A 13,753-nucleotide genomic window follows, 5' to 3' on the forward strand; every position below is an offset into this window, starting at 1 on the left:
GTTTATGATCATATTTTGATCAAATTTGGAAAATGCATTCATTTCATACTAAACTACTAACATTTTACAAAAAACACCTTTTTACCCTCCCTGTTGTAGCAAACCTAAGTACTTGTTAAACTAATGTTATTTAAATCTATATATATAAAATCCAATGTATGTTTGTATATTTGTATGTTTGTATATTTGTATGTTTGTATATTTGTATGTTTGTCCTTTATGGACTCCAAAACCGCTCGACAGATTGTAATGAAACTTTCAGGCATTATTAAGCATTATTCAAGGATGGTTTGTGTGAAGTTTGGTGCAGATCCGTCAATAGGGCTCCGCCCCAGTGGCTCTGGAGTTTCCTATGTTAACCTTATGAGTACTCATATTTAAATGGAATTAAAGAATCTTAACAGCTGGTGCAACTAAACAATTTGATTCTGTGATGTTCAATAGCATTAAAAAGTTAATAGGTTTACCAACAGGGTGCAGCACTATATTTATTTTTAATTTATGAGAACAGTTAATTTGCAACCAAAAGGTGAGTGAGCGTAGCGAACGAACTTCAACCTGGAGGCGAGTTAGCGTAGCGAACGAGCTAACCTGAAGGCAAGTGAGCGCAGCGAACGAGCTCCAACCTAAAGGTGAGTGAGCGTAGCGAACGAACTTCAACCAGGACGTGATTGAGCCATGCGAACGAGCTCATCTTGAAAATGAACGAGCATGTGACATAAAACCACAATAGGACAGGACGACGTCTGTCGGGCCAGCTAGTCTATATATAAAATCCAATGTATGTTTGTATATTTGTATGTTTGTCCTTTATGGACTCCAAAACCGCTTGACAGATTGTAATGAAACTTTCAGGCATTATTAAGCATTATTCAAGGATGGTTTGTGTGAAGTTTGGTGCAGATCCGTCAATAGGGCTCCGCCCCAGTGGCTCTGGAGTTTCCCATGTTAACCTTATGAGTACTCATATTTAAATGGAATTAAAGAATCTTAACAGCTGGTGCAACTAAACAATTTGATTCTGTGATGTTCAATAGCATTAAAAAGTTAATAGGTTTACCAACAGGGTGCAGCACTATACTTATTTTTAATTTATGAGAACAGCTAATTTGCAACCAAAAGGTGAGTGAGCGTAGCAAACGAACTTCAACCTGGAGGCGAGTTAGCGTAGCGAACAAGCTAACCTGAAGGCAAGTGAGCGCAGCGAACGAGCTCATCTTGAAAATGAACGAGCATGTGACATAAAACCACAATAGGACAGGACGACGTCTGTCGGGCCAGCTAGTAGGGAATAAATGTGATATTTTTAAGGAGACATTTTAGTGTAAATCTAATCAGGCAAATGGAAATTCATTTGGTCTGCAGGTTTGCTACGGCGGGGGTATTTACTATTTAGTATATCCAATTATTCAGGCTCTCTCGCGCGGGTACACTTCCATATCTCTGTTGGCACAAACAACCGAATGAGTAATATTAATTATCTGATTGTTTAATTCGATACATCGATCGATATTTTCATTCGGTTGTTTAGGCCAACTGATTTGGAAGTGTACCCTTCTCGCTTTTTTCCATTGTACTATTTACGCCAACCCAAATTCAAATAGTAAATATATATATTTCATTTCAACCAAGTCAGCTATATTTGTAGCAAACTTATTGGCTGTTTACAATTAACATTCTTCTTCTCACTTTTTTAATTTTTGACAACAGCTGGAGTTTCATAACAATGTTTGTTTCCCATGTAATAAGTATAGATAGTTGTTGTAGTTTGCTTGTTTATGGATATATTTTGATCAAACTTGGCGGATTTATTTATTTCATACTAAGCTATCGATAGTTTAATAAAAACACACTTTATTAGTGTACCTGAGCAGAGCTAACCTAGGTACTCGTTAAACATAAATGTTAATTTAGGAAATTTGCTTAGTCGGCAGGTTTGCTTCAGCGGGGGTATTTTCGTTTGCAATAAGTGATCAGTCAGGCTGTAGACGCTTGTGACCTCCTAGTAACTGGATTATTACAGGACGACGCCACCGTCCCAGTCTACTACACCCATCTTAGCCTCAAACAAGGACAAAATCTTTATTATTTTGTGTTTTTTATGTTTATGCCCAATGGGATGGTTGGCCCTTCCGCAAAAATTGGTTGGTTGGCCAACCGTAAGACTGAGTGCCAAAACATACCGTTGGCTAACGATCGACAGAAACGTTGGGCCAACGATTTGCCAACGATTTTTGCTACTTGGGTTCTACCACAAAACAAAAACCTTGTCTGTAATTCTACCTTCTCCATCCGGCCGGCGATGATTCACAGTAAAAGATGATCAATTTAACACCCACGCATTGGAATCTCGCCATGAGAAGATCATATACTCCAGTAGTTTCTCATGGTGATCTCCATGTCACCGAGCTCGTCGAGGCTGTATTTCAAGAAACAATACTCCACATATTAGACGAGGCTATGCGCAGATATCAGCCATTGCCTTCAAAGAATTGCTCCTATATTCTTGATTTTATCAAGAACGCCAATACGTAGTGGCTATACTGTACACGATCAAGATGACCAGGCTCTGGAAGGGTTATTATACTCTCGGAGGTGGTTGCTAGCTAAAAAAAAACGCACGGATTTTTTCTGAAGATTCAAACAAAACTTAATTTGATCTGATCCAACAGCAAGTCTACATGGAGGGTGGTTTCGTAAACTCGCAGGGGACGAGGCAATGAAACATGGCATGATAAAAAAGGATTACGTAAGAATATGTACCATTGATGTAACATTTTGTCATTTTTTAGTCTCACTTCAAGAATTCTCGTCGGGCGAAGGGCGCAGTCAACTACGTACTGCGATTGGCAACTCTAGTTTGTGGCTGGCTATAGGTTCTCAACCTATACCTATAACCTATTACCTATACCCCTAAGGGCAACATTTTCAAAATTTGCCATAATTATTGTAGCCCCTCATATCTAAGAAGGTTCCCGCAAACTGATTTCAAATATCTCAAAAGGTTGAAAAGTTAAGGGGCTGCAAGTTACTTTTCAGCCAACTTCATGGTTATTTGGATTTTTAACGTTTTAGAGCGCCATTTTGTTATATTAGTGGTCCGATTTTGGGTCAATTTTTTTGTTTCGTCAAGATATGTAAAATGATACCATCAAACTTGACTATACTAACTTGCCATTTGAAAATTTTGAGCTATCCGCTATCCCTGCTGCCCTTAAGGGCAAAATTTTCACAACTAATTGATCATGATTATTGTAGCCCCTTATTTCTAAGAAGTTTGCCGCAAACCGATTTCGAATAGGTATTTCAAAAGGTTCAACAGCTAAGGAGGGAATGCAAGTTACTTTTTAGCCACCCTGTATAGTTACTTGATTCAAATAAATACTTAGTGGATTTTACCATGAAAAATTCACGACTTAACAATGTGGGGATAAATAAATTAGTTTATCTTTTTATATAGTACGTTTAAACAGCTAAAATCGAAGACCAACTATAAATATGTTTCGTTAGTCTATGGTGAAACTAAAATCTTGAGTCAGCTGATTACTTGTAGTAGGCCTACTTCAGATGTTTTCTTAGCCGTATCAGAGAATTAGAGAATGGGATTGGTGGAAATTGGTGTTAGTTTGGTTGGCTCACTGGCTGTCATCTGCTTGTTGTGCAGTTGTGGTGCTTAGTTGAGTGCCAAGTTGAGAAACGTCACTATTTTCATTGATTAGAATTTTCCTGTGTTTGTGAAAAATACCGGTCGGTAATGCCTAGTGTATAACGTGCATTTCCTAAAAATGTGGTGAAAGTGTATGAGTTTGGTTGCTGGTTCTTTACTTATCTTTTTTAACACTGGTCTCACGTGCATACTTTAATGGTTATATAACCCTTTAGGAGCGTCCTGTTGAATGGATGCTTTTTATATAGGCCTTCATAACCTGATTTTTAGTTTTGAGTAAGCTAATATGTTTCTGTAATTAGTTCTTGAACCAATTAGGAACTTTCATTATGTGTTAGGCCTAGATTATATTGTTGTGATAATGGTTGACAGTCAAACTTTAGTGAAAACAGGAACTCAAGAAAACATCCAGGTTCTATGGAATGGATTCATTACTTCTGAGGGCAAATCATTTGAGGTAGGTAATGGTTGATTACAACTCATTGAGTTATTAAATTAGTTTCACTTATGCTTTTATAACACCATAGCCTAGGCCTAACTTATATGTGACTGTAAGAATCAATGTTTTATTCCAGTAGACACATGCATTTGGACGTCTAAAAGTGGATTTACATGCTGCAAAAACACAAGTCGGAGATAAATAACTTACAGTACATACAAAATTCAGGCATTAGGCCTACTGTAAATAAAAAAAAGACTAATAAGTTAGAAAGGCCATTTAACTTAGATGGCACATAAAGGACTAGCCTACGGTATTTAACTTAACTTACCGAAAGTTAAAGGTTGATCATAATTAAATAACTTTTTGATCAACATTGTATGTGTTGTTACGTGTACATTATGGTAAGCCTATCTGCAAAATGATAGGGTAGGCATTCTTTCAAGTGGCAGGAGGTTTTCGATAGGCCGAACACTTGCTTTACTCTCATGTTTGAAGCAAATTGTACTGTAACACATCAAAATGGAATGTCCGTTTAACCCTTAGAGTGCCAGGCGAGAAATAAAAGTAACGCTCAAAAAATGCCGATGATTTTTCCCGAAGGTCGCGCTAAAAATGCCAAGCGCGATCTGGCGATTTTTAGGTTAAAATTTCGTAAAAATCGAATTTTCGATATTTCGACCAACGAAAATCGATGTATCGCATCTAGTAACTTTCGACTCAATGTTAATAAATGGGTTAAAAGAATCCGAGTATCCATTCGGTTGTTATGACAACTGTTCGATCATTACGAAACGTCCGGTCAGCCGGACGTTGGCACTTTTGGCTCGTTCTAAAAACGTCCGGTCGGCCGGACGTCGGCACTTTTGGCTCGTTTTAAAAACGTCCGGTTCCCCGGACGTTGGCACTCAAAGGGTTAACTTAGATAAAATTAAAAAATGCTGTCAGAGATCCGATTTTAGTCCTTGACCAAGATTTCGAATCTAAAGGCTACAAACCTTAGTCGCAGACAAAAAAATGGTTTGTCGACACCACAGCAGGTATTTAACCTTTTTAACTTATTTGTAAAAACGTGTCCTAGAGGCAAAATATGTTTCGATCATAATTATTAAAGACTGGTTATTAATTCTAATCTTTACGTAATTTCCCACTTAACTCAACCTAAGTTATTAGGCCTAGGTAGCCTATAAGACTTTTTTTTGAAAATTACCGTAAATATAAAGAATAAAATAACTTGTACGCCTAAACTTAAACTTAGTTATAAAATTCGGCTGCACTTTGGTATCTGTCCTACACTCATTCAAATGAATAGCCTATATCAATCTATAGGCCTAGGCCTAAGTTATATCGATTGTTTCATTGATGTATCAAGTTTGGTTGGCTAGGTTAACCTAACCTAACTAACCAAATGAAATAATTGAATAATCTATCAATCTATATTTTCATTCGAATGAGTGTAGGACGGACTAAAGTGCAGCCATTATTTCTAAGTAAGTTAGGCTGCCTAAACTTAGCTCTTTCTGCTCCCTCATACTTTTTGATAGGCAATATCATTATTTTCAATTGACGATTGTGAGGAAAACTAATCTGATCCAACCAGTTGCACATCAGAAAATTAAGATAACTGATCAAACCATGGTATAAAATATAACATCGTGTTAATATTGGTTAAAAATCCCTTTTGTTGGTTTTTGCATAATTTGATCCACGACATTGCTATTAACTTAAATATGAACACTTCAATATTTAAGTGGGTTCAGATAGGTAGGCTAAAATAGCGGCCAATCTAATCTGTTGAATCTTCAGCTGACTGAGTCAGAAAGTGTTTCTTAAAGATCTAGCCTATGTATGGCAAAACCCCGATTACCTATCCAAAATAAAAGAAGCAAGGTTGTTTCCAAAAACAAAATTTTCAGAAGCAATGACAGGAAAAGGCTATGCCTAGGCCTATTCAAAGAGATACAACCATGGGGTTTAAAAAAAATTGATTTTCCCCATCATAAAATCTACAACAGTACTATACTATACATACTATACTATACATAAAATCTATTTCTCAAAATAATTAAAAGCTGTTTTCTGAACTGTATTTAGGCCCTATATCTCGGTATGAAATCCGTTGGCTGATCCATCACATTACGACGTTGCCGAGCCATACCAACTACTCGCGCCATAGCAAACAGTCGCCATTACCAAGCTCATTCTCTAAGCTTTTAATTGATTTTGAATTTTTTATGATGGTTTCGGCTATCTCTTGTGTTGGTTTTATCGGGTGCGGCTATAAGTGGTTTAGTAGCTATCATTATTGGTTAATTCGAAAATAGTAATCTTGGAAACCTCTGCAAGCGCTTCTCGCGGCACTTTCCAATGGTGCAACATAGCTACTGAAGCCCAAGCTGAGATTTCCGAGCTGAGGTAAAGCGCACCATTAATGCAGAATGATAAATTTTAGTCTGATGATGGCATAACCACCAATTTGAATGGCTATGCTCCAAAATAATTAATTGCTGAATAAATAATCACTGTCACTAAGTTAGACTAGTTCATCTAGCACACCTCCCTCCATAAAAGTTAGTTTGATTGTGGTATCAGCGTAGCTGAGTAAATATAGTGGCTCGCTTTATTATGAGAAAGTAACAAGTTTGATTACGAGAAAATTCAGTCGGCTTAGCATTTTTGATCGCCATTAAAGAGATTCAGCACCCTTGGTCACTGAGGTTTTAAGTACGGTAAATCGTTCTGGTTAAAAAATAGTTGGTATTTAAACAGTAACAAAAGATACACAAGGCATCTCCTTTCTACACCCATCTTTTACTCTTAAGATTTGTAACATTGTGTATCCTGTACTCAATGCTATGATGATGACATAATTTAACAATTTTCTCAATCAAATTGGTTTTCTAAATTAAATTCAATTATCAATCATTGAGATGGGGACGCCACCTAGGTGCGTATTTTAACCCTTGTATGAGTGAAGGATGAGTGTAGAATGGTGTGTGATGGCCTGTGTAGCTTTGTTACTGACTAAGATCAGCGGTTTCATTAGTCAGGATCAATTATTTAAAGCCCAATGATCAGGAACAGCTGGGTCCAGTTTCGAACCATCAAAAAGTTACTGACTTTTCTCAGGATCGAACCGGTGACCTATTGATTACCAGGCGAGCACTATAGCCATTCAGCTACCCAGCCAGTCATAATAATAACTAAATAACTTGGTTTTTACCAACTAAATATATTTTTAAATTTGACTAACTAGTACAAATTGATGGAGTGTAAAATTCTGGAAGATTAAGAGTTCTCTTATCTTCCTGGGAAGAAACTTTTATGAACATGTTAAATATGTTTTTCAAGTTGTCTAAAAGTGGATTAATTATCTTTAGGTCTATATGAACATATTTACAGTAAATGTACGTCCTTGTTTTATATCCAATAAAGTTAGTTGGATTGTTAATACTTACAACAGCTACCTCGTTCAGGTACTAACCTGAACAATGCTAAATTTGCGGCAGAACGGCGTTCAGGTATTTCTCTTTTAGAAAGATAAAAATAGGGTATTGGCATAAATACTGTAGGTACTAATCACATTAAATAGGTTATAGTTCCAGCACCTCATTTTTTATAAATCAAGCACTGAACCTGAATGTAAACACAGACTCGTAAAAAATCAAACTCCACACACCAGATCTACTTATTTGACAAACAATTAAAATTATGGTTGTAAGTTCACTACGATAGGTAGATTTTGAAAGTAAATCTATTATTTTAGAATGGACTAGGCCTACCTACAATAGTTCATTTGTGCTGTTCAAGAGGATTTCCCTACCTGAGAGTGAAAATAGGCAATAATTGTTGAATATGAAAATTTTTGCATTTAATCAATATTGCTTGTTTTGTTTTGTACAGTGTCAGTTTGATTGATAGTAAACATAGGGCATAACATACTATTTACATTCCTGACTGGTCTTTCCATTCGACCTCTAAGCCCCAAGGTCATCCTAGTAATGACATCATCAGGACTGTCCTCCATTTCTAGGTTACCAGTGACCTTTCTAAGGTTGCATCTCCCAAGCTGAACAACATACCTTACATCTTGTTGTTTCCAGTGAGAACTAACTGGGTCTAACTTCTGGGTTTTGTTCTATCCTTTTTAAAACAATATTTTGTGTGGGATGTTAAAATGGTGATTACTAAATATTGACATTAAAAATGGGAAGAAACATTAATAGTAACTTTGAATACATACTTGGCTGGGGTACCTACTAAAAACTAAATCCAAACAACAATTGGAAGATCTTTTGTTTGTAATAATAAGTTTGTTTACTTTTCTTAGGTGTCTTTTTGTTATGATGACTCGATGGCAATAAACATTCTTGCCTAATAGTTTGAACACTAATTGTTGAGTGCTTTTCATCAAAAATGGAAATCCTTTTTTCTTAATATTTAACATCCTTTGTTTTTTCTATACAATACCTCCAAATTTTATTAACTTTTTTATCAATTAAGATATGATTCATTATAGGTTTGTAGTATTAGTGTGCTCTCTGTCTTGAAGATAATGATTTCTTTTAATACACAGTCCAATAAAATGACACTTTTTGTATGCAACCATTAAAGTATACATTTTTATTATTCCTTTTTGGTTAAAAAATATTTTGGAGACAGTCAAAACCTTGTCTTATTTGCGTACTACATGTTATTGAACTACCAACTAAAGATGCTAGAACTACTGGTACCGCTTGAATTGTTTGGTTCAAATGTTTACATGTGTATCAATTAGTTGCGCAATACAGACACACTGTTATACAACAGTTTTCCGATTGATTCGGAGGAATGCTCGAGTTATGTGAATGAGTATCAGTTTTGAGTGCTGAGGTTATCAGGCCAGGATAAAGTAAGTTAGACGCAGTTACGAGGAGACACCGCTGATAAGAGTGGGCTCCAGACTAAACGGATCATTTATACTCCAAGCTAAAAACAGTGTTTATTTTGAGAAAACCAATTGTTATTTTTGTTACAAGTGCTTTAAGAAACTCTTTTGCACTTGAGATTACGTTTAGGCGGAATAGTTGACTGACTCCACTCAAAGATAATTTACGCATGAAAAAATTTGTTTTGTTCCCATACAATATAACTAGGTCTATTCTATACATTTTCTTTTTTGTCATAAGTTTGTGTTATTTGTGGGCTCATTGCAAACATTTGATAATGAACGAATCCTTTCATAATGATTTGTTAAATTGCATTTAACAAACTGAACTATCTTGCAGTTAGAAATTACCTTAAACAAAACAAAATGAGTATGCAAAGCGGGAAAATTATATAGAAAAGCTTAACAGATTTTTTTTGTCAAATCCAGAAACAACAAGAACACCTGAAACAAAATATGAGTTAGGGGCCTGGTAAATTTGAAGGGGTCTAGGAAACAGCTGATCTGTGTGAAAGCTATGGAAGTCATCCAATCAATTCTAATCCACTCTCCACTGTCCAATGTGCATTATTATTAATCTTATAATAATTATGTACACAAAATAAATAGGCTAACGTTTTAATGAAGTGATTAGGGATAAAATTTAAATACAAATTAATGCAGATTAAATACTGCTACAGTGAGCAAATTTTTTTTGTTTCAGATGAAAGTTTAAGTAGGTAGTTCAGATGTAACTTGTGTAAATACTGACTTTCTAAAAGTTTATGTCAAGATCTTTGAGTAAAAACGATTTGTATTAGATAACCTAAAAGTTATTATTTAAGGCACTTCACAATTTAATTGGACAACTGATAGCCCAATGTAGCTTTTTTGGGTCAGCAAAGTCTGCCTCGTGTCTCTGATTGTACCAAATGTACATAACAACCAGGATAATATTAAGTAGACCTACTTCTGTAATAGCTTGGGTTTGGGACAAAAAAAACTTTATTAACTAAGTAATGAAAAACAAATTGTGTAATTTTAGAAACTTGTATATGTAAATAAATATGTTCTACAGGCAGATAACAAAAGTGGTTGTACTTTTTTCATAGCAAACAAATACAATAGTTCTCACACTCTTTTTACTGTGCTTCACTCTCAGGTTTACTGCCACAGGGGTATTTTGTCGTTTAAGTAGAACAGCGTTGTGTTAAATTATTAAATGGTATACATGTTAAGCCTACCAAAGGTTTCATCCTGAGATGTAATACTCTTTTCTAAATATAATTAGAAAATTATATCCATGAAATAATTTGTCATATCAAACGTTTTAGAGATATTATGCATCTACAAATTGTGTTTACACAATTAATAGACGATTGCGTTTAGCAAGCAAGTTGCTAAATTGTGTTTAACTATTGACTCAACTTTTCCCACACTCATTGATGATTATTGCACTGTCATTCTTCAACCAATAGCGACCCTACAGACTTCATAGCTCTATTTGTAAAAATATGGGTCACAGTAGTTATAGTGCTCGCCTAGTATTCAAAAGGTTGCCAGTTCGATTTTGAGAAAAGTGTGTAGCTTTTTGATGGTTCCTTCAATAAACGGTCCTGACTAATGAAACAGCAGGTCTTAGTCAGTAACAAAGCTACACAAGGCACCACACTCCATTTAACACTCATCCTTCAACCATTTTGGGTTAAAATACACACATAGATGTTGTCCCAATCTCAAACGATGAATATGCATTTTTGCATCACTTAAAATTGATAGGTATCGACCAGGCTATGACTTTCATTGTAACGTTTCATTGTTCTATTTACTACTTAGCTTGGGTAATAGAATGCAATTGATAGAATGCCAATAGGTAATCAGTGTTCACTTAATAAAAAAGAAGTGGTCCAATCTTGATATAGTCAGTAGCTTTACCATGGTTTAGAACTGTACCCAGCTGTTCTTGATCATTTGGGCTTTTAATAAACAGATCCGGATAAAGGAAGAGCAAATATTAGTCAGTAATAAAGCTACCCGAATTATCCATTCACATCAGTTAACACTCACCATTCACCCAGACCCTAGTACTGTATAGGGTGATTAGATTAGTACCTTAAAAAAAAAATCTTTGGACTAAGCACCCCCTTCCCGTACTGGGGGGAGACGGATTTTTGACATGAAACTTGTTCAAAACCAATGTTAATGTTACCATAGACAAATAGAATTAAATAAAGATCGACAGCAGTGGTACGGTTAGCATAAGTTCTGGCGTCCACTGCTAAAAGCGCCGTGTAGTTACGTAGCTCGTGCGCCTTAACTACACAGCGCTCCCAGCGGTGGACGCCAGAACTTATGCTAACCGCAGCACTGCTGTCGGTCTATATTTAATTCTATTTGTCTATGACGTTACTGTGAGTTTAAACTAACTCAAATTCTGTGTGTTTGTGTGTTTTTTTATGAAAACATTATTGTAAATAAAAAGTTAGGAAATTTGACATCTCTAACAATTGGGTTTTCTGTGCTATAGCCCTGTCAACATCTTCAGCTTAAAATACACACTAAAAGTATGCTTTAGTGAATTGATTAAGTAATTTTAAAAGGTTACATACAAATGGCATGTCTACTTGTGTAGCCAAAGCTAGGATTATAGAACTGGAATTATGGGTCTACCAGATTGTTTTAAAAGAATAATTACCCACATATATACTGGCTTACAGCTATTTTAAACTTTTAATAAGTACAATATTCCATTTGTTTGAGTAAAATAAAAATAAAATATTTCAACATAATACTTGATTGACACTTCTACTATTCCTAATGAATGTGTAAATAAAGATTAATTGTCTATTGTCTATTGTCTACTTTTATGTTTTTAGGATTTATAGCCTACTAAATTTGTGTTTTATATTTTTCAGAAATTGGTTTGGTTTGACACATTTCTGGCGGAGTTCTTGGCCCTAGTAAAAGAAGGAAAAACTGTGAAAGAAATTCTTACCTCAAGGTGAGTGAAAAATATTTAAAATTTAAGCTTTGTAGTATCTTATTGGTGATAGTAAGTTACTTGTCTATTTGGTAAAAAGGTTGTTTATTTGATCATGAGAAAAGTCAGTAGTTTTTTGATGGTTCAAAACGGTACCCAGGTGTCCTTGATCTCTGGGCTATCAATTAATATCATTGGAAAAAAGATTATCTCATTCAGTAACAAAACTATCACATAATTCATTCTACACTTGGTTTTTTCACATTAAAATACATACTATGGTTTGTTGCGTTGTATAAATCTAATATCCAATATTCTTAAAATAATCAAGCAAAGTTCCTCGCCTTAATAAACGTGATAAAGCACTTAAGGCTATAAAATGCTTTATAGCAGTCTAAATGTAATTTCCATATTTAAATTGAATATTATATGAATCAAGTTCAAAGTATTCTAAACCAGTTGCATTAGTTATAGGCGGAATATATATAAACTGAATCCAGTTCTGCAACATTCCAAACATGGCTGTGGGTACTCAGGTATTTGACCTACAGTTGGCAAGACTTCATTCACTGTTTAACATAACGCTTTTACAGTATAAAATCAGTTATTTTAAATTCAGTTGATAGCTAATTAATTTCAAGAAGGAAGTTTGAAACATCATTGAGTTTGAATTGCTTTAGAGGTAATTTATGCAAATTAAATTTGTATTTGGAGACATGACTTAAGTAAAAAAAAAAAAAAAACACAGTTAATGAATGCAGAGTATTATATTAATAAACAGGTAGGCCTGATAGAAAAAAACATGGGGAGCGAGCTGGCGTAGTGGTTAGAGCGCGGGACTTCAGTCCTTGAGGTCCCGGGTTCGATCCTCGCCAAGTCACCAATGGATTTTATCGAAGTGATAATGCCGCAAACCCTAGGTCTAGCCTGAAGTAATGTGAAAAACAATCCCAGGCTCGTGCCTAGCGTCCTTGGTAAAAAAAAAAAAAAAAAAAAAAAAAAAAAATAGAAAAAACATATCCCATTCTTGACTATTTCCATTTGTTTATAGATTGAATATAGGGGTTTCAGCAGTGACAGCAACTGAAATAATACTGTCCCAAAATCTGCAGACTGTTGCCCAAATATACAAATGTTTTTAATAGCCTGTTGTGGCCCAACATCGGCTAGTTTTGTTTGACCATGTGAAAATCTAGTTGATTGATCATGATTGTTGCCGTCTGAATCTTTTTTGTCTCCAGTTAGTTACTGTGTGATTGATTGTACGACAAAATTTATCTCTAGGCCACATTTAAGGCTTTTAGCAATGATGCAACGTAAAAATACGGCAAGTAACAACAAGACAAGAATATGAGAAAAGAGGCGCTAATGGCCAAAAGTGCCTTCAAGATCTGAAAACTTGAATGCTGGAATAATATCGTACAGTTCTACTAATTTAAATCTTTGCAGTTAGATTTCAGTTGTATTATCTAGTTTACATATCATCAAGTCCAAACATATCTTTTCTAGAGTTCAAGATAAAGGTTTTACAAAAGCACTAAAATAGGCTAAGCATTATGCAAGCTAATGTGTACGGAATGAAATATTTATTATTGTCTTTTGAATTGTTTACAAATAGACAATGTAGCCTATTGTATGTGCTAATGTGCTAACATTATAGCTTAGTCAATAGTTACAATATAACTAAACAGAAAGAGACATTCTAAAATACTTCTTTTAAAATATTACAACTGAATGATTGCTAAAAGACTCATCCAAACT

At 35.0% G+C, this 13,753-nt stretch overlaps 1 protein-coding gene across 3 annotated transcripts in view; it reads left to right on the forward strand.

The window, feature by feature from the left end:
• Window positions 1–3,677: 3,677 nt before the first annotated feature.
• The window catches only part of LOC128984287 (lysosomal-trafficking regulator), an 88,520-nt gene continuing 78,444 nt past the window's right edge, over window positions 3,678–13,753 (forward strand). For all 3 annotated transcript variants that reach the window (XM_054403590.1, XM_054403591.1, XM_054403592.1), the window contains exons 1-2: window positions 3,678–4,124; window positions 11,928–12,013. In XM_054403590.1, coding sequence (XP_054259565.1) covers window positions 4,029–4,124; window positions 11,928–12,013 — 182 coding nt within the window. In that variant the 5' untranslated portion in view covers window positions 3,678–4,028. The remainder of the gene's footprint in view (window positions 4,125–11,927; window positions 12,014–13,753) is intronic.

Source organism: Macrosteles quadrilineatus, unplaced genomic scaffold, assembly GCF_028750875.1.
Source record: "Macrosteles quadrilineatus isolate MER2022 unplaced genomic scaffold, UCM_ALF_1.0 Scaffold_2__2_contigs__length_208266976, whole genome shotgun sequence".
Classification (NCBI taxonomy): Eukaryota; Metazoa; Arthropoda; class Insecta; order Hemiptera; family Cicadellidae; genus Macrosteles; species Macrosteles quadrilineatus.